At 59.2% G+C, this 18888-nt stretch overlaps 1 protein-coding gene across 1 annotated transcript; it reads left to right on the top strand.

Annotated features, from left to right (window-relative positions):
• Nucleotides 1–994: 994 nt before the first annotated feature.
• On the top strand, nt 995–16552 carry CILP2 (cartilage intermediate layer protein 2). The gene is made up of 9 exons (XM_077805418.1): nt 995–1058; nt 5796–5894; nt 7948–8217; nt 8592–8774; nt 10428–10586; nt 11720–12034; nt 12511–12619; nt 13238–13395; nt 14160–16552. The coding sequence occupies exons 1-9, from the start codon at nt 995–997 to the stop codon at nt 16550–16552; spliced, it is 3750 nt and encodes a 1249-aa protein (XP_077661544.1).
• Nucleotides 16553–18888: the final 2336 nt, after the last annotated feature.

The following is an 18888-nucleotide window of genomic DNA, read 5'->3' as shown; positions in this document are numbered from 1 at the left end:
CTCCCCAGAGCTCTCCCGCAGGGCTGGGACACGGGCACTGTGTCACCGGGCAGAGCCGCTTGTTTAGTGTAAGGGGTGAAAATGTCTCTCAAGGGACCATTGCTGGAGAAGTGGCCGGTTAACCCCCCTCCAGTGATGGGGGGAAAGGAAGGAGGGAGGGAAAGGGGGGGGGGTGTGTGTGAAAGGCAACGTGTGTGTGTGTGTGTGAAAGGCAGCAGGGGTGTGTGTGTGGATATAGTGCAGTCCCTGAGAATTAGTGTCTACCAAAGTTTATTCATTTAAGCTCTCAGGCTCCTCTTTTGAAGGCCCTGGGCAGGTTCCCTTTGACTGCTCCGGCCCTACAGAGCCATCGCTTTGTGAGACGCCTTGGGCCGGGGTGACAGGGTGTTTCCGGCTGTTATCCTTTGCCTGTGTAGGTTCACTGGGGCGGGGGGGGGTTGTGATTGCCTGGTTTCACGCAGTGTGCTGGACGAAGTGCGCCCCACCTTGTGCCAGGCGTGTGTGGGACCCATGGGTCTCCAAAGGTGGGGGGTGCTGGGGGGGGTGTTTCTGATCAGACCTCCACAGCTTTTGCATCTCTTGTCCTGGCAGGGGCTGGGTTGAGTTGGTGGGACCTGGGCCGCTGTAGGTTCCAATCCACAAAGCCAGAGCCAGTTTTAGCGCCTTTGCAAAGCCACGGCCCCCTTCTCCCCGGGGTCCGCAGCCCCGCGCCTGGCCAAACCGCGCCAGCGGGGCTTTTCCCTCCCCTTTCCTCTTGACACCTTTCCAGCCCCAGCCGCGCCGACAAACCCCGACGGCCAGTGTCCGATTTCTCCTGCCAGAGCGGGATCCCAGCGCAAACCAATGGTGGAGGGAGCGGGGGACAGGCCTCCTATATAGCCCGGAGACTCCGCTGTGCTCCCAGTCCGCCCCGAGCCGGCTCCAGGAGCGCCCCGCCCCGCCCCGCGCAGCCGGAGCTCCCGGAGGAGGGTTATTCGGAGCCCGGCGCAGCGGGATGGTGCCACTCACGCCGGCCCTGCTGCTCTTCGCCGCCAGCCTGGCCCTGGCCCTGGCCCGAGGTAAGGCTGGTGCCCTGGGGGGTGAGCCGCGGCGGGGGCCCGCAGGTCCCTGCGCCGCCGGGGGCAGCCCCAGGTGAGCCGGCTCCGGGGAGAAGCCCCCACCTGGCCGCTGCGCCCCCAGCGCACTGGGCTGCCTGTCTCCTGGGGTCTCGCAGCGCGGCCCGGCTGGGGAACCCCCGGACCCTGGCTGGGCTGGGGCGGGGGCACAGCCGGGGAGACCCCCTGCCCCCCTGCCCCTCCCGCCCTCGGCTCGCTGCTCCCCGCCCCCCATTCACAGTGTGGCCGCCCGGGCCGGCGGGGCTGCCCAGAGAAGGGAGCTGCTAGCACCGGGACGCCTGGGTTCCCTGGCTGGTTCTGTCGCTGACTTGCTGCATGTGTGATGTGACCTCCGGGGAATCACTGGCCGCTGCCCGGCTCCCCGGGTGTCTCGCCGCTCCCTCGGCAGGGGCAGGGCGGGGAAGCCGACCCGGGGAGCGCCCGGGGTGCACCGAGCGTGCATGCAAAGCGCGGCGAGGTTAGAAACACAAAATCCCCCCTCCCGCATCACCAGGGGGCTTCCCTAGCCAGCTGGGGGTTGCATCGGCTTAGACCCAGCCACTGGCGGGGTCACTCCCTTCACCCCAACACCCACAGGGGCAATATTGGCCCCCCATCTCTGCACCCCACCCTCACCCCTGTGCCTGGCTCTTAGCTTCCCTGCCCCTGCAGATCGGCTGGTGGGTGAGTGCTGGGTGCACAGAGGTACCGTGGCTGGCTGGGGGGCCCTTGTGGCTAGTGGCCTCTGGCTTGCTGGGCCTTGGGGAGCTCTCTGGGAGGCTTCACGCTTGGTGGTGGGGAGTTGAGTCAACTGACACAATAGGGCCGGTAGGGGAACGAGCTGCTCCGCAGGTTCCAGTGACCCCCAATTTCTGCTCCTCGCCCAAGCTTGGCATGACCCCAGTGGAGACGCTGGGCACAGCCCAAGCCCTGAGTGATAGCCCCCCAGCTGCTGCTACCCCCAAGCACCTGCCTCCCAGACAAGACTTTCACCTCCCAGGAGGACTCTCCATGCTGCAGCTTCCCCCAGCCCCTCAATATACTGGGGAAGAGCCAGGACCTGCCCGGGGGTCAGGGGGCTCCTGTGCAGCGCTGACTTATGTGAGGTTGATTTTACAGCCACCGCAGTCATGACTGTGGTTTTTCATGTCCAGGTCACCCAAACGACATTGCCCTAAGCCCGATGCCTCTTGGCGAGGTGGATTCGCTAGGTCTGCAAAGTGGGCGAGTTACAGCAGCGCGAGGGAGGCTGTAGTGTGGACGCTTACATAGTTAGGTTGACGTAAGCTGCCTTATGTCGACTTGGCTTTGTATCATAGACATGAGTGTGCCCGGAGAGCTCCTGGGCATACGCCTTGGGAGATCCCCAGCACAGCACCTTCCCGCTCTGCCAGCAGTGTGCGGCAGGGCGACCATATTTCCCAAAGAGAAAACAGGACACCCCCAGCTGCTTGCCTGAGGCCCCCTCACCTCGCCTGTGGCCGTTGCCCATGGCTGGAACACTGCCTCCCCAGCCCAGTCCTGCCCCCCCCAGCTGCGAGTGATTGGCGTCTCCGTTCACACCCCCTCTCCCCGGCATGCTCCTTCGCACTCCACCTGGCTTCTTTTTGGCAAAAGTCGGCATCTGTCCCGTTTGCTCTTGTCAGCTGATCCAGTCGGCAAGAGCAGGGACAAATGCCTCCTTATGGGGAGAAAAGGGAAAAAAAAAAAAAAAAAAACCGGGACAGGACTAAAAAAAAGGGACCGTCCCAGCTGAAACCAGATGTATGGTCCCCCTAGAGTGTGGGAATGGAAATATGCCTGGTGTCGGGGTCAAGCATGGGGAAATGGGCTTTTCCTCCATTATTTAGCACGGATCCCGGTAATCTGCTGGCATGAAGGCAGGGGCCAGGTGGCTCCTGAGGTCAGGGCTTGATGGTGCAGAAGACCCTATCACCCCCTGTTGGAGATTGGGGGTCATTTTGGAACTCAGTTTTAGACAGAGATTCAGACTGAGGCCAGTTTGACTGACAGACAGACAGAGACTGACCGACGGACTGACACACACACGCACGCATCTGATGAAATGGGTTTTTACCCACAAAAGCTTATGCCCAAATAAATCTGTTAGTCTTTAAGGTGCCACCGGACTCCTTGTTGTTTTTTGTGGATACAGACTATCACAGCTACCCCTCTGATAGTGTGTGTGTGTGTATATATACTGAGTCCTCACTCTCTGCATTCCTTTAACACCTTGCACACAGACACAGACTCCTAACCATCCATTTGCAAGGGACCCACATTCCCTGGGTTACCTCCCTCATGGTTCAGAGCCGGATCGGTTGTGTTTCAAACCTCTCTGGTTCCTACTGGACACAAGCCCAGAGAAATTGGTGTTTGGAGGCTTCCCGCAGCAGGGACACTGGGCAGAACCATTAGTGAACCCAGCCTGGGGCCTGTGATGTGTAATAAACAAAGGATCCATTGATTGTTCACCCCTCATAGCTCCCTTTGCTCCCCTGGGCGAGGTCTTTTCTGTTCTTCTCTCCTGCCAGGGGAAGAGGGGTGAATTGTATGGTGCATGCCACCTGCAATAGGGACCTGCATTGTGCCCTTCAGATGCCATCTGCTGCACAGTTGTGTCCACCAGACTCCCCTACCCCCATGGGAAGGGGGGCTTCAGCCCAGTTCAGTGTGGGGGGGACACATGAGCACAGTATCACTTATACACACCACTGGGAGGCAGAAATAGACCCGCCCCTTCCCATCCCAAAAAATCAAGAGCCAAACAATTTGTTGGCAGGGAGATTCCGCCCAGATGAAATTAACAAGCAGCCAAGGGGGCTCGGGAGAGAGAATGCTACCCTCTGAGGTACAGCTCACTTCATCGGATGCATACTGTGGAAACTGCAGAAGACATTATATATACTGCAGTTTCCACGGTATGCATCCGATGAAGTGAGCTGTAGCTCACGAAAGCTCATGCTCAAATAAATTGGTTAGTCTCTAAGGTGCCACAAGTCCTCCTTTTCTTTTTGCGAATACAGACTAACACGGCTGTTACTCTGAAACCCTCTGAGGGTTATTTTCGCATCAGCAGCCTTGGCTCATCTTATCGCACGAGCCTGTTGGCCTTTGAAGTCCAACTCATTGCAGGTTCCCAGCCTGTTCGCCGGCTTCGGTGTAAATCTGGAGTTACCCCATCGACTCGCGTAGAGCGGCTCTGGATTTGTGCTGGTGCAGTTGAAATCAGAATCCAGCCCTATCTCTGATGCATTTTCGAGGAGGCCTCACTCCTGTTCAGCCCTTGGGCTGCGTTCCTGCTTTGATCAGCACAACCTCCGAACCGTCAGGGCCACAGATCCCATCACTTACAGGAACCCGCCTTTCCTGCCAATATCGGCCCAATAGCTCCAGCCCCGCGTCTCTCAGACGTTCCAAATTCTCGAGCACTTATTCACAGTCAAAAACCTTCACGATCTCCTTATCCTTATGATAAAAGGTATTGACAAGGCTGCTCGGCCCATACAGTGACTTTGTGTGCCTATTGGGAGCAGCTGGCAGAGAATGCTGGGCCTTGGGGGCAGGAAGGCAGCGTGTGGGCTGGGAGTGACTATTATTTCGCTTTAGATTGAAATAAACGTTTCATGCCTCCTGACCCCCAGCCGGGAGTCATGACAGCCCTGGGGTCACAACCCATCAGCTGAGAACCACCCGTCTAGACAGACGCGTCCCCGCTGTGGGAGCCGTTGTGTCTTTTACAGTTAGATCACTGAGGAGCCCCTTCTCCAGTTGGGCAGGTTTTGGAGTTTGTACGCAATACAAAGGCCCTTGGGAACAGGTCCTTCCTTTGCTGTCAGGACTTCCCGCTCGCAGAGATTTAGTAGCAAGCGCCGGAGCGCAGGGATGGGATGAAGTCAGAATCTTTTGACAGAAGCTTTGTCTTTGGCAAACCCCGACTGGTTGAAGTCCAGACTTCTCCTGGGGAAGGGTCCGTTTGGGACACATTTTTCAGCTTACAAGTTTGTTTTCGTTAAAAGATTTGTAATTGTGAGCCCCGTTTTCGAAATGAACGAGTGTCCAGCGTGAAGTGACTTTGGGTGTCAAAGCTTCAGCTCATTATAGTGAAAAGGGGGGGAAAGTCAAAGTCAAACCAGTGTTTTGAAATGATTGGAAGAAACTCTCAGCTTGTTTTTTATTCTTATTTCTGGCTCACAAAATTTTCTGAGGTTTCCGCTTTTTGCCTTGATTCGGGACAGGGACATTTTTTTTTCAATCGCTTGAAAATGTTCCCAGGATGAGAGACGAGGTGGGTGGGGTCATATCTCTTGTTGGACCCACTTCTGTGCAGTTTCCTGCCCAGCTCCAATACCCGGGGGTCAGGGCCCTCCAGAGAACGTGACAAACCATTGCAACTGCTCATCAGATCAACGAGCCAAATACATTTAGCCATGCGTTCTGACGGACTGCAGGTGCTGCATTAGCACTGGGGAGCCCCGGCCCTACCAGGGCCACCTTGTGCCTGGCGCTGTACGAACAAGTCTCAACTCTTGTTATGAAACCAACCTTTTGTTTATTCGCTGTGGCGAAATCCAGCAATTCAGAAGGGCCCTGTGCTCATAGTGGTTCTCTGGGCCAGTGGAGGAGGGGCCTGGTATGGGGCAGTGGGGTGGAGCAGAGGTGGGGGATACAAACACTTCCATTGTGTGATTCTTTCAACAGAGCCCCTGAAGGATGATTCCCGACCGGCCAAGACCAATGTGCTGGGGAAACACCAGAAAAAGAGGCCTGGTGGAAAGCCTCTCAGCGTGGACACAGCAGGTGCGGTGCTGTCCATAGCTGGCCCTGTTTGCAGGTTCACTGCCTGCCCTGTTTTGAAGTAACCAAATGCCATGGTCAGGGGGGATGGCATAGTACAAACCTGCAGGTTGAGATTGGGGTGTGTGGGGGGGGGGAAGCACCAGCTGAGCTAGTGGGGCAGCCCAGGGCTGGGCTAGCAGGGGGCTGTGGGTTGGGACTGGGGGGCACCGGCAGACCTGTCGAGGCAGCCCAGGGCTGGGCTAGCAGGGTGTCACGGAGTCCCTGGGCCATGCTCTGGAACTGATCCCCATGAAGCCAGTCAGGACTCTGGGGACTTCCTTCTGGGAGCAGCCTGTCTGCAGGACACACAGCTCACACAGCTTCCACCTTCCTGGGTCTGACCTCGGAGCATTCAGCATCCTCTGCCCCTCCGTGCGCTTCCCACAGCGAGTCCGCTCAGGCGGGGTCCTGGGGAAGCCAGAGGGTCCTGCTCCCCAACTCCGCAGTCAGACGTGACTCTCGGCCAGCCAGTAGCACAGAAGGTTTATTAGACGACAGGAACATGGTCTAAAACAGAGCTTGTAGGTGCAGAGAACGGGATCCCTCAGCTGGGTCCATTTTGGGGGGCAGTGAGCCAGACAACCACATCTGCCCTTCACTCCATGTCCCAGCCAGCCCCAAACTGAAACTCCCTCCAGCCCCTCCTCCTCTGGGCTTTGTCCCTTTCCCCGGGCCAGGAGGTCACCTGATTCCTTTGTTCTCCAACCCTTTAGCTCTCACCTTGTAAGGGGGAAGGGCCCAGGCCATTAGTTGCCAGGAAACAGGGTGTCGGCCATCCTCTGTGTCCAGACTCCTGCACACACCTGCCCTCTAGGGCTCTGCAGTGATTATACACCCTTACCCCACCACCTAGATACTTAAGAACTGCATAGGGGAAACTGAGGCACCCCCACACTATTCAGAGGTAACATTAAGAACAGTCCCACTTCATCACACAGGGGGCTGTGGGTTGGGATTGGGGGCACCGGCGAAGCAGCAACATCCCCTCCCTTTCAATTCATAAAATATTTTTAAATAATTTTAAAAAGAATAACTGCAGCTTAAAGGCCCCGGATCCGAAAGCCCAGACGGGTCCTGACTCCTGGCTTTAGCAAATCCCTCGGGATGGTGCCAGCTGAGGCCCCCCGCCCCACTCCAGTCCTCCAGGATCTGCGATGGCAAGATGCAAAGGGGGTGCAGCTGGCCTGCAGGTGGCCCCATGTCCCCTAGCCATTGCGGTGATGTGTGGTGCGTAGACAGAGTGCGCTGTTTATTGTCTGTGTCCCCTGGCATGGAGGAGCTGTGGAGCTGGGGCCAGCGCAGGAGCCAGGGGTCAGCAACGTGTCTGTGCAGTAAAAAAAATTGAGGTCTGTGGTAATTTTTCAAGAAATGGAATGACTGAATGACATAACACCCAGCCAATGTCCTCACTAAGTCCGGTAATTTTGTCAAGTGTCCATCACACAACTGCAGACCCCTGCACGGGATCACTGGTGCTAGGGGCTGTTCAAACAAAAAGCCAGGCCCTGCCCCAATGAGTTCCCCGAATAGCCCCGCTAAGAGGCAATTTGCTGCTATAAACTGAACCACGGAAGAAGCCTGGACTGAAGCATCCATCCTGGAGGGTGGTAACTGACAGGGGCATTGGGCACGGATACCCAGAGGGGCAGAGCCCAGGCAGGCCACTGAGCTGGTGCACAGGGTGATGGCAGCTGCTGTGGGGAGCACAGCTGCCTGCCAGGCTGGTGAGAGAGCCAGCAAACATACGGGCTTTGACCTAGAGCAGGGACAATTAAAACCAGCCCTGATCCGGCAAAAGGCCAAGAAATCAGCCAGGCTAGAACAAGCCAGTGGCCCATCTATCCGGGGCCTTGGCGCTGCCTAGATGTTGCACCTGCTAGGGTGGCCTTATAACTCGGGGGGGGGGATTCCTTCCTGATGCAAGTGGGGAATCTGACCTGAAGCATGACGATCAACCACCCTCACCCGCAAGCTCCGAGCGGGATAACCATGGGTTCCTTTCCCTGCCCCCTAGGTGCCACCGAGTGGACCTCCTGGTTCAATGTGGACCACCCTGGCGGGGAGGGCGATTACGAGAGCCTGGAGGCCGTCCGCTTCTACTACCGGGAGCGGGTGTGCACCCGGCCAGTCTCCATCCAAGCCCGCACCACCGAGTGGGAGCTGCCTGAGGATGTGGGCGAGATCGTGCACTACAGCCCCGAGAAGGGATTCTGGTGCATCAACCGGGAGCAGCCGGGGGGCAGAACTTGCTCCAACTACCACGTCCGCTTCCTGTGCCCCGTGGGTGAGTGAGTGTCTTGGGGAGGGGGAGGGGGCTGGCTCTGAGGGTCACCAGGCAGTGCCACCTCCAGATCCCCGGTCTCATGGGTGTTGAGCCCCACCACCCTGCCGTTTTGTGTCAGCCTAGGGGGGTCCCACGGGTGCTGGGCCCTTCCACTCTTCATTGCCAGTCCCTGGTGCTTCACCCCGTCCCAGTGATGCGCGAGGCCCAGGCTGCCCCTGCCCTCCCTCCTGACCCCTGTGCCCTGAAGGCTGAGGACCCTTCTGCCAGCCGGGTGTCTTGAGAGAACGGTTACTCACCATGAAATTACTCCATCGGGATTCTCTGCCCTGGGCGCTTCCCCGCAGTAACCCCTCTTGTCTCCCTGGCCTCCCCAGAGCACGACGACTGGTCGCACTGGTCAGCCTGGAGCACCTGTTCCAGAACCGCCTGCGGGGGCAGCGGGCTGCAGACCCGACAGCGCAGCTGCCTCAACAGCCAGCCCCTGTCGCTGCTGCAGCTGCCCAAGTGTGCAGGGAAAGCCACGCAGCGGAGGGGGTGCAGCGGTGGGCCCTGCGCAGGTAACGGGTCGTGGTGCTGCTGGGCGACCCAGGGGGGCTTGTGCATGGGTCCGGGTCCTGGTCCCGTGATCCGAGCTCAGCCCTCGGGTTCACCATGGGGCCGGCTGGCCACAGCGTGAGGCCTGGGCACTCCTGGCTCGCTGGGGGCACCGATCGTTCGTGGTGAGAGACACGCGCTGGATGGACAGCGAGGCCCCAGCAGGGTTGTCAGCCTCCCACCAAAAAGCGACTGACAAAGATCTCGCGCTATGGGGCCTGTGGTGTTCAGCGGAGCAGCTGCGATTCCATCCCGGGGAGGGCAGGGCACCTCCCCACGTACATGAACAGTCTCAGCCAGCAGGGGGCAGTGTACACACACACTCTCTCACTCACTCAATCTCCTTCGACTGTACGATCTTTGGGGCAGGGACTGTCTTTTTGTTCTGTTTGTACAGCCTCGTTCGCTGGTCCGTGCCCGCCCCACTCTACACACGCCGAGTTATTTCAGACTCCTGCACGTGCCACCTCTGGGCACAATGGCACATTCAGCTTTTCTTACAGCCACCAGCTGAATTATTTTAAAGGACTTTTTCTTTCACCCGTTCATTAAAACAGGAATAAGGAGGGAAACCTCCGCCCCCCCCCCCCCAATTTTAAACAATAAAGGCCCTCAGTGCAGCCGGTGCATCAACAGGCAGGAATGTCAGACATGTGCTTGTGGTCTAGAACGGCTGGTTTTTTATGGCCAAGGCTCTTTTTAATGGACTCTTTCAGGGAGCCTGGTGTTCATTTCGGGTGGCTGGCAGCTCTGAGCGCTGGATACGTTCTCTGTGGGAACAGGCCCCAGATCTTTGCATAGCTGGGGGGGTCTTTTCAGTTGACTCCCCCTCCTAGCCCAATGCATGGCAAGTTTTCTTTACACGCAGCTCTCCGGCACTGGGCCCATATGGGCAGCTTCCGCCCCATCTGTTCTCTGGGAGCCGTTCAGGGTAATTGAAGTAGCAGGCCTAGGACATAAAAACAGTCTGGCAGGCGCGTGTGGAAGGGTGAGCCTGTGAACTTGACGCTGGGAACGAACAGTTCCGGGGGTCCCAGCACTAGGCATGCCAGGCTTGGTTTGAATGATCCTCCAATTCGGGGGGGGCCGGGACCTCAGGCCGTGCCGGGGTAGGGGTGGGGGTGTTCTTGTGAAACCAAGGTTGGTCACATCCCCAGTTTGGGGCACAATGGGACTCAAGGCAAGGTGCGTTCCAAGTCTCCTTGTGTCGTCATTTGCACCAGTGCGAACACAGGCGAGAACGGCTGCCCTTGCACTCTGCTTGTGTTTCGCGCTCACTTTGCACTGGTGTCAACGAGGACAGAGGAGATGGAGCCTTCAAAGTCCTGCCCCAGCATGCCCTGGGCTCAGGGCCAAACCCAGCTTGGGTTCCCTGGAGGGTCACGTCTGCCCCCAAGTAGGACTCAGCAGTGGGGGGGCTGCAGGTGGTGATCCCTCCCTTTCCCTACCAGATGTGTTCTCCAGGCAATGCACAGGGCAGGGTGGGGGAGCTCTCCTGGCGGGTCCGTTTCCAGGGCTGGTGGGCAGCCTCTGCCGCTGGCTCAGGATTCTCCGTGCAGCACCCTGCACATGGAGGAACTGCTGCCTGATGGGGTCTCTGGTGTCTGCACCCCCAGATGCTGGGTGGAGCGAGTGGGGCGCCTGGAGCCCCTGCTCCAAGAGCTGCGGTAGCGGCGGGAAGCGAGTCCGGCATCGGAGCTGCAAGAAATCCAAGAGGTCCCGCTGCGTCGGCCGCCCCTCGGACGTGCAGAAATGCGCCCGGACACCCTGCTCAGGTACTGGCTGCGCCGGGGCTCCCTCCCTGGGCCACCCACAGCAAGGGGGGCCAGGGTTTGGGGGGCAGGTCATGCCTGACCTGCATTTTGGGGTATCTGGCAGGGCATTTCAGGGTATCTGTCCAGGAAGGGCGGGGAACTGTTGTTCTTCAGGACAGCCCAAAAATCCCCTGGATTTGTGAATTGGGTTGAGATGGTTGGGACCCGAGCTCAGCCCCTTGTCCGTTATTACCCTAGGTCCTACTCCATTCATCTATCCATTCATCCATTCATCCATTCATCTATCCATCCATCTATCCATTCATCCATTCATCTATCCATCCATCCATTCATCTATCCATCCATCTATCCATCCATTCATCCATCCCATCTAGCCAGCCAGCCAGTCCAGCCACTCACCCAGGTCCGCGTCTCTCTCCCTTTGTTTTCCCCTCAGCTCTGAGGGGAATTTGAAATCTCTCACTTTTCAGATCTTGCCCAAACCTGTGTGTAAGAAAGGCAGGACTGTTACGACCCAGCAAGTGAGCTCCCCTCTCACCCCCATTCTCTCCCCACCCCACCCCATTTCTTCTCTGTCCCAATCTCTCTCCCCTCCCTGCGGCCCTGGGGAAAGCAGAACTACCCTAGGAAGCTCAGATGCCCAGAGGGTGGGGGTGATAGCAGGGGGAAACACCTGCCCTGCTGCCACGGAGCAGAGCCCAGCGTTCCCCACTCCGGGACTTAGAGACAGGCCTGAACCCAGCTCCGAGCAGCACAGGCCCAACCGGGGGGCGTGCGCCCCACCTCTCCCCAGGCCCCGCCACCACCACCCTGGCATCCCAGCCATGGGTCTCCTTTAAGCACGAGCTGCCTCTTGTTCCCAATGACGTACAATGGCCAGCTGGCTGGGCCACCTTGTTCCACTCCTGGCATATTCCCCAGGATCATTGGGTGAAAGTGCCTGGGAAGGGCTGATCCTCCCTTGGAAGGGTCAGGAGCCCTGTTGCTACCACCTGGATATTTTGGGGAGGGTGATGGGTCCTGTAGGCCCATCTCAGAGCCCCGAGGGTCCCCATTCCTGCTCTGTCCTGGTGGGGTGGGGTGGGGGGCCTAGAGTGTTCCACTCTCATTGCATTCGCCTCTGTCCCCCTCAGCCTGCCAAATGAGCTGCACCGAGGGCAAGGTGAGCAAGAACTGCAGCAGTTGCACGTGCCAGGACCACACCCTGGTGGGCAGCGTCCTGAGCACCGAGGGGGCTGCCCTCGCCAATGCCCGGGTCTCCCTCAAGGCCAAGCCACAGGCCGTGCTGGCCAGGACCGACCGCCGGGGCGGCTTCAGCATCCGGGGGGTCTGTGCCGGCAGCGGGGCCAATGTCAGCGTCCAGCTGGAGACGTTCGCCCCGGGCGAGGCTCCGATTGTCTCCAACGGCTCCAGGACATCATCAGTGCAGGTCACGCTGCAGAGGCTGGGTAAGGGGCCCTGCCCGGTGTGTGGGGCGGTCCCATGCCCACCTCTAGGGAGTGCTCCACTTAGAGGGGAACAGCCTGCTACTGCTGCCAGCTAACGGGGTTGCTCTTTGAGCTCTAGTGGCTAGAGGTCTGCACTGCAGGGACGAAGGCCCCAGGTTCAAGCCCTGCTGGTGACCCATCTGGGAGGGTTGCTACAAAAAGAATCCCTTGAAGCACAGGATCCCCCTGACTGAAGGCGCCATGAGCCTTCTTGGGGAGCTGACAGCGAGTGTGTGTGTGTGGGGGGGTAAGACAGAATTGGGGGGAGCCGGGAGCTGGATTCTGGGCAGATTCAGGGCCTGATTCCTGAGTGAGGTAGAACACGGGGGGTGGGGTGGGAGCAGATGGGGGGAGGGGAGCGGAGTAGTGGTGTGGGAGGGTGGTTGTTGCTATTGCTGGGGCATCGTCACCTTTTCTGCTCCCCCTCTGTCCGGCAGAGAAGCCCTACGTGGTGAAGCACCCGGAGTCCAAGGTGCGGGTGGCAGGCCAGCGCGTGACTCTCTGCTGTGAAGCCTCCGGCACCCCCCGGCCCACGAAATATTACTGGTGAGTTGCAGGAACAGGACGAGCCAGCCCTTGGCCACCACCATCGGCCTTGGGGGAAGACCTGGGTTTGCCCCCGGCTTAGACTGGCCTCCCAGACCGAGGTGGGGGCAGTGTTGTAGGACAGGAATAGCAGGGGAAGGGGCTGCAGGTCGGGAGTGAGGGGCACTGGCACAGCTGTGTGCAGGAACCCTGCATTTCACCAGCCTGTCCCGTGTCCCATTCTTGTCGGCAGAACCAGCTTTAACGTTCAGACAGCAGCATGAGTGTGTGTGTGTGTGTGTGGGAGGTTGTGTGTTAGGGGTGTGGGGGATTGTGTGTGCATGGGGCTTAAGTGTGTGGGTAGTGGGAGGATGAGGGGTGGGAGGTTGTGGGGGGGTGGGGGTTGGAGCGGTGATGGGTGTTATGGGGGGGCTAAAAGAGGGTTGGGTGTGTCAGGAGGGGGGGTTATGTGTGGGGGGGTGTTGTTGGGGGGTTAAGGGATGGGGGGTTGTGGGGGTGTGCATGGAAGGGATGGGTCTGTGCATACAAACTCCTCCAGGAGCCGACTGAGCAGCAGGCTTGACCCGATGCTCCAGCCCCGCCAGTTGCTGATGCTCTCTGCTTGCCGGTCTCCTGCAGGTACCACAACGGGACGCTCCTGGACAGGAAACTCCACAAATACAACAGCAGCTTGGTGCTGCAGGACCTGGGGCTGCACCAGGCCGGATTCTATCACTGCAAAGCCAGCACTGACGTGGGCTCCATCAAATCCTCCCCTGCATTCCTGACCGTGACTAGTGAGTCCCGGGGCAGCCGTGCCCCCTGCGGGGCAGCGCTGGGCAGGAGACCAGATCGCTATCCCCAGCTCACCCCGGTCGGCCATTGCACTAGCTGTCTTGGGGAGAGCTGGGGACAGAATCTCCTCCAGTCCTGAAGGCCACTGATCGAAAGGCCATTGACTCTGGTTAGAGACTGTCCAATGATGCCAGTGGGGGCTGGATCAGCGCCCAGGCTGCCCTCAGGGTAGAGCCTCAGGCCCTGAGAGGGGCAAGAAGCAGGGGGCAGCTGTGGTGGCCACCTGGGCCTGAACCCAGCACCGGCACAGCCAGAACCGGGAGCTGCTGCAGGATGAGCTGGAGCTCCCGGCTAGGCTGTGACGTGCTCCTGTCCTGTGGGGGGCTGTCACCTACGCTCCCCAGCAGCTGAGACTGGGGCTTGCCCCAGGGCTACTTGAAGCTGCCAGGCCTTCACCCAGCCTGGTTTATTATTGTAGGGTTGCTTCTGCCACTGGATCCCAGGTCAGACACTCAGCAGCATGGGGGCTGGCTGCCCAGAGGGATTGAGGAGGGGGTGGCGGGGCAGGGGCAGGCCCTAGCAACCGTACTCAGGGTGAGTAGTGCTTTACTCCTTGCTGTAGAAGGAGCCGGGTCAGGGAGGGGGTGTCTGGTGCTTGGTGGGGGAGAGACCACTGTGTTTGGCATCTCGGGTAACGGTCAAGCGCGGTGGAGGAATTTCGTCTCACAGCCCCTGACGTGACTTGTCTCTTCTCTCCCCGGCTCAGCCCAGGGGCAGCCGAGCTGCAAGGCCGAGCCGGAGGAATATCTCATCAAGCTGCCCAGCGAGTGCTTCCAGGAGGCCAGGCGCTCTCCATACTACAATGTGGGGCATTGCCCCGACATCCGCTGTGCTGGGAGCCTGAAGGATGAGCTGCAGTGCCGGGATGGGGCAGGCCGCTGCTGCAGGATCCGGCGCATGGAGGTGCGGGAGATCCAGTGCGCCGGCTCCATCCTGCCCATCAAGGTGGTGGCCGAGTGCGGCTGTGAGAGGTGCGCCCGGCCCAAGATCCTGGTGCACGGCAGGGTGACGGCAGCTGACGACGGGGAGCCGCTGCGCTTCAGCCAGATCTTCCTGGGCAAAGAGAAAATTGGCTTCACCAGCTACAAGGGCACCTTCACCATTGATGTGCCCCCGGACACGCGGCGGCTCGTGGTTCGGTTCGTGGACCGGCTGCAGAAGTTTGTGGACACGGTCAAGGTCCTGCCCTTCGACCCCCGGGGCGGTGCCATCTACCAGGACATCAAGGTGATGCGGAAGAAAGAGCCAGTGGACCTGGACCCCACACAGGCCAATATCATCCTGCTGGGGGAGCTGGAGGGCCAGGAGCCGGTGGGGGAGATGGTCATACCAGCTGGCTCCTTCCTCCGGCCCGACGGGGAGGTGTACAATGGCACTGTCAAGGCCAGCGTGACCTTCCTGGACCCCCGGGACGTCACCACGGTGGCTGCTGCCTCCAGTGACCTCAACTTCATCAATGCCGAGGGGGATCTCGTCCCGCTGAGGACCTACGGCATGTTCTCCGCGGACTTCCGGGAGAGCGAGTCCAATCAAGTGCTGCGGACGGGCCGGGTGGAGGTGCGGGTAGACGCGGAGCAGATCCGCATGCCCGAGCACCTCCAGAAGATGAAGCTGTGGTCCCTGAACCCTGAGACAGGCCTGTGGGAGGAGGAAGGCGCCTTCCGCCGGGCCAAGGAGCGGCGGGGCAAGCGAGAGGAGAGGGCCTTCTTGATCGGCAACGTGGAGATCCGCGAGAGGCGGCTCTTCAACCTGGACGTGCCCGAGAGCCGCCGCTGCTTCGTCAAGGTCCGGGCCTATGGCAACGAGAAGTTCATCCCCAGCGAGCAGCTGGAGGGAGTGGTCGTCACCCTCATCAACCTGGAGCCCGAGCCCGGCTACTCCTCCAACCCCCGAGCCTGGGGGCGCTTCGACAGTGTCCTCACCGGGCCCAACGGGGCCTGCTTGCCTGCCTTCTGCGATGGCCAGCGGGCAGATGCCTACACGGCCTACGTCACCGCCACCATGGGCGGGGAGGAGCTGGAGGCCGTGCCCTCCAGCCCCAAGCTCAACCCCAACGCCGTGGGAGTGTCCCAGCCCTACCTAAACAAGCTGGGCTACCGCCGGACGGACCACGACGACCCCAGCCTCAAGAAGACAGCCTTCAAGATCAACCTGGCCAAGCCCAACCCCAACAACATAGATGAGGTCAACGGGCCCATCTACGCCTACCGGAGCCTGAGGGAGTGTGAGGAGGCACCTGTTGACGCCAACCACTTCCGCTTCTACCGGGTGGAGGTGGACAAGTATGAGTACAACGTCGTGCCCTTCAAGGAGAGTGACCTGACCTCCTGGACCGGGGACTACCTGTCCTGGTGGCCCAACCCCCAGGAGTTCAGGGCCTGCTACATCAAGGTGAAAATCAGTGGGCCCCAGGAATACATGGTGAGGTCCCGGAGTGTGGGCGGCAGCCACCCCCGGACACGTGGCCGGCTGTATGGCCTACGGGACACCCGCAGCGTCCGGGACCTGGAGATCTACAACAGCTCTGCTGCCTGCGTGGAGTTCAAATGCAGCGGGATGCTCTTCGACCAGAGCCTGATTGACCGCACCTTGGTCTCCATCGTCCCTCAGGGCAGCTGCCGCCGCACCGCCATCAACAGCCTCCTGCGGGAGTACCTGGGCCGCCACCCGCCGGTGGTGGAGAACAACGACACCACGGTCTTCAACATGCTGGCGCCGGTGGACCCGCTGGGCCACAACTATGGCATCTACACGGTCACCGACCAGAACCCGCGGCTGGCCAAGGAGATCGCCATCGGCCGGTGCTTCGACGGCACGTCGGACGGCTTCTCCCGGGAGATGAAGTCTGACATGGGCACGGCCATGACCTTCTACTGCCAGGAGAAGCCCGTCACCCATCAGAGCTTCTTCCAGCGCCTGCTCAGCTCGCCCACAGACACCCTGACCGAGATCCGCCGCGAGATGAGAGGCAACGAGCAATTGCGGGCTCCCTCCCAGGTGGTGGCCTACCCCGCTGGCCTCAGGACCGGGGTCTCCACCCAGACCCGACGGACCCCCAGCAGCCGGAGAAGGATGGGCCTGATCCGGGCTCAGCAATGAGCAGCACCAGTGCTGCTGCCCCCCAACTCACACATGCCCCCCCACGCCCCCACTCTGGTTTAAAGGCCCTTTCACAACATGCCCTGGGGTCCCACCTCGCCCCCAATCCGAAACCGTCCCCCCTCCCAAGTCACTGTCCCCCATGGCTTCTCCCTAAACTCTGCTAGTGCCAGCAGGGGGCGCCAACCCACAGACTTTCCTCGCATGAAGTGTCGGTGTGGGGCGGGGGGACCCTTGTTCCCGATCACTAGAAAAATCAGCTGAGACGGGGAAGCACCTCGTGGCTGGGAGCGGAGCCCAGAGCGGGACAGTCAGCATCCGTTGCTGGTCTCTCCAAACTGACTCCTCCCTGCTACATTCTCTCTGTCCCGCTGGTAACATCCCATGCCTGGGGCTCTCAATGGCCCTGCTCTAGCGTGGGCTGGGTAGGGCTGCTGCCTGGTGTTATCCAGCCGCCTGAGCTTCCCAGCATTCATGCAGTTAGCTCAGCCCCACACATCTGCTCCCAAACCCTGCTTTGCCCCCTGCCCCACCATAGGTGCAGCTTGATGTCTGTGTTTGGGGTGCAGCACCAGTCTGGCCAGTGGGGCTGTGCATGGAGGGGCAAATGCTGCACCTGCCCTCAGGCTTTCAGTTTGGGGGGGGCAATGCCCCCCATTCACTCCTCCCAGACTATGCCCGTGCTCCCCACCGCTTGCACCATGCACCTGCCAGATCCAGAGGGTGGTTTCTGTTACTTACTTTGACCCAGCCATCGTATGCTACAGAGGACGCTCTCAGAGCAAGGGGCACAGACCCTTGCCTGGAGAGAACCAGCCTCTGAGGTTATTTTTTAAACAGGAAATTTCAGTGGAAACAGGTGAATTTGACAGGAATAGCAGCCAGCATCTGTGCTGCCAAGCCCCTAAGCTGCTCCCTGCTCTGAAACTGACTAGAAACAAACCTGAAACTGACCAGCAGCCCCTGTTTTCAGGTTGGGAAAGTGAACAATACAGAGAAGCAAATTAGATATTTTTACATGCTTCCTGTGTTAATGTTAACGATCTAAAGGGTGATGAGTGCCACAGATAAGGAAATCCATAGCCACTGGGCCGGACAGCCTCCTCTTCAAGTAGGAAATGCTTCCATTTGGGTCAGTGCAGGGCAGGCCAGAAATGAAACCCCATGGGATGTGTTAAAGGGAAAGGAAAAAAACCAGGAATTTGACATCCATTTCATAGTGTCCCCCCATCCTCCCTGCCTGGGTACGGAAAGCAGTAGAATTACAAAGCAAAGCAAACGGAGTCTCCCCTAGAATAGACCACAGTACCCCTCGATAATGGCTTCTCTACAGCATCACTGGCAGTTGGCACCAGGCCATTTTTTCAAGCAATCTTTTCTTTGGTTGGAGGGCCACAAATTAAAACCAAAATTATTTTCTTTCCTAATTTCCTATGGGTTGGATGGGTAAAATACGTCCTCCCAGCATTTGATAATGACGTTCCTCCCCTCTGGAAAAGAGGGGAAATTAAGAAAAAGTGTGTAGGGGAAAAAAATCCCACTTGGCAAACAGACCCTGAGCAGGTGTCCACACCAGAACTGGATACAGCACATACCACCCGTGGACTCGCTGCCCCAGACAACCTTAATGCGCAGTGATTTGCAAATCTCTGGCCTTGTGTCCATAGCACCCTGCTCAACCAGGGACCATCCCACACCACACCAGAGCCAGCAGCTCTGCTTGGCTGGCTCCAGGCCAGTGTTGGTCCATGGAACAGTTCAGTGCAATTGGCCTGAATTAATGCAAGGGCCTGTCCACCAGCCTGGCTGCTCCTGGTGTGTCGAGGCACAGGGGCAGGGTTCTGCTAGGGATAACGGTCTGTGTAGGTCGGTCTGGTTTGCCAAGGCATGTCGATAAATTGTGTAGATTTGTACATTATTTATTATAAAATATATGGCTGTGTTTTCATCAGTCTGGATGAGGTGTGTCCCTGGTTGCACTGCGTGCAGCATCGGCCGAAGCTGAGCTGGAGCCGGGGCTGGAACGCAGGTATCGGCCATGGCCATTGTGTGTGCTCGTTTTCTCTCTCTCTCAGCAAAACTGCTCGGGCCCTGGCTCCCTCTTGTTAAGTATTTCCCAACCCATGGCTCGGCCCAGCCGGAACTGAAGGAACCTGAATGCCTGCATGGCACAAAGCTGTAAGCCGTGCAGTGACGCTGGCTCAAGGGAGGCAATTATGGTACCGCTCTTAGAGGGCTGATTGGGCTGTAGAGTCCATCTCCCTGGGCTCCTCAGAACCACCCATTCACCAGCAATCCAACCTCCCCCTCACCCGCCCGTTCACCAGCAATCCAAC

The sequence above is a fragment of the Eretmochelys imbricata genome, chromosome 25, assembly GCF_965152235.1.
Source record: "Eretmochelys imbricata isolate rEreImb1 chromosome 25, rEreImb1.hap1, whole genome shotgun sequence".
In the NCBI taxonomy this organism is placed as follows: Eukaryota; Metazoa; Chordata; order Testudines; family Cheloniidae; genus Eretmochelys; species Eretmochelys imbricata.
Note: the sequence above shows the minus strand (reverse complement) of the source record. Positions and strands in the feature narration are given on the sequence as shown.

What these genes read in the sequence shown, in the direction of transcription:
- CILP2 (XM_077805418.1), top strand. Translation starts at nt 995, where the DNA reads ATGGTGCCACTCACGCCGGCCCTGCTGCTCTTCGCCGCCAGCCTGGCC. An exon ending in TCTCAGCGTGGACACAGCAG is followed by an intron (nt 5,895 to 7,947) that starts GTGCGGTGCTGT and finishes CCTGCCCCCTAG; the next exon opens with GTGCCACCGAGTGGACCTCC. An exon ending in CGCCCGGACACCCTGCTCAG is followed by an intron (nt 10,587 to 11,719) that starts GTACTGGCTGCG and finishes TGTCCCCCTCAG; the next exon opens with CCTGCCAAATGAGCTGCACC.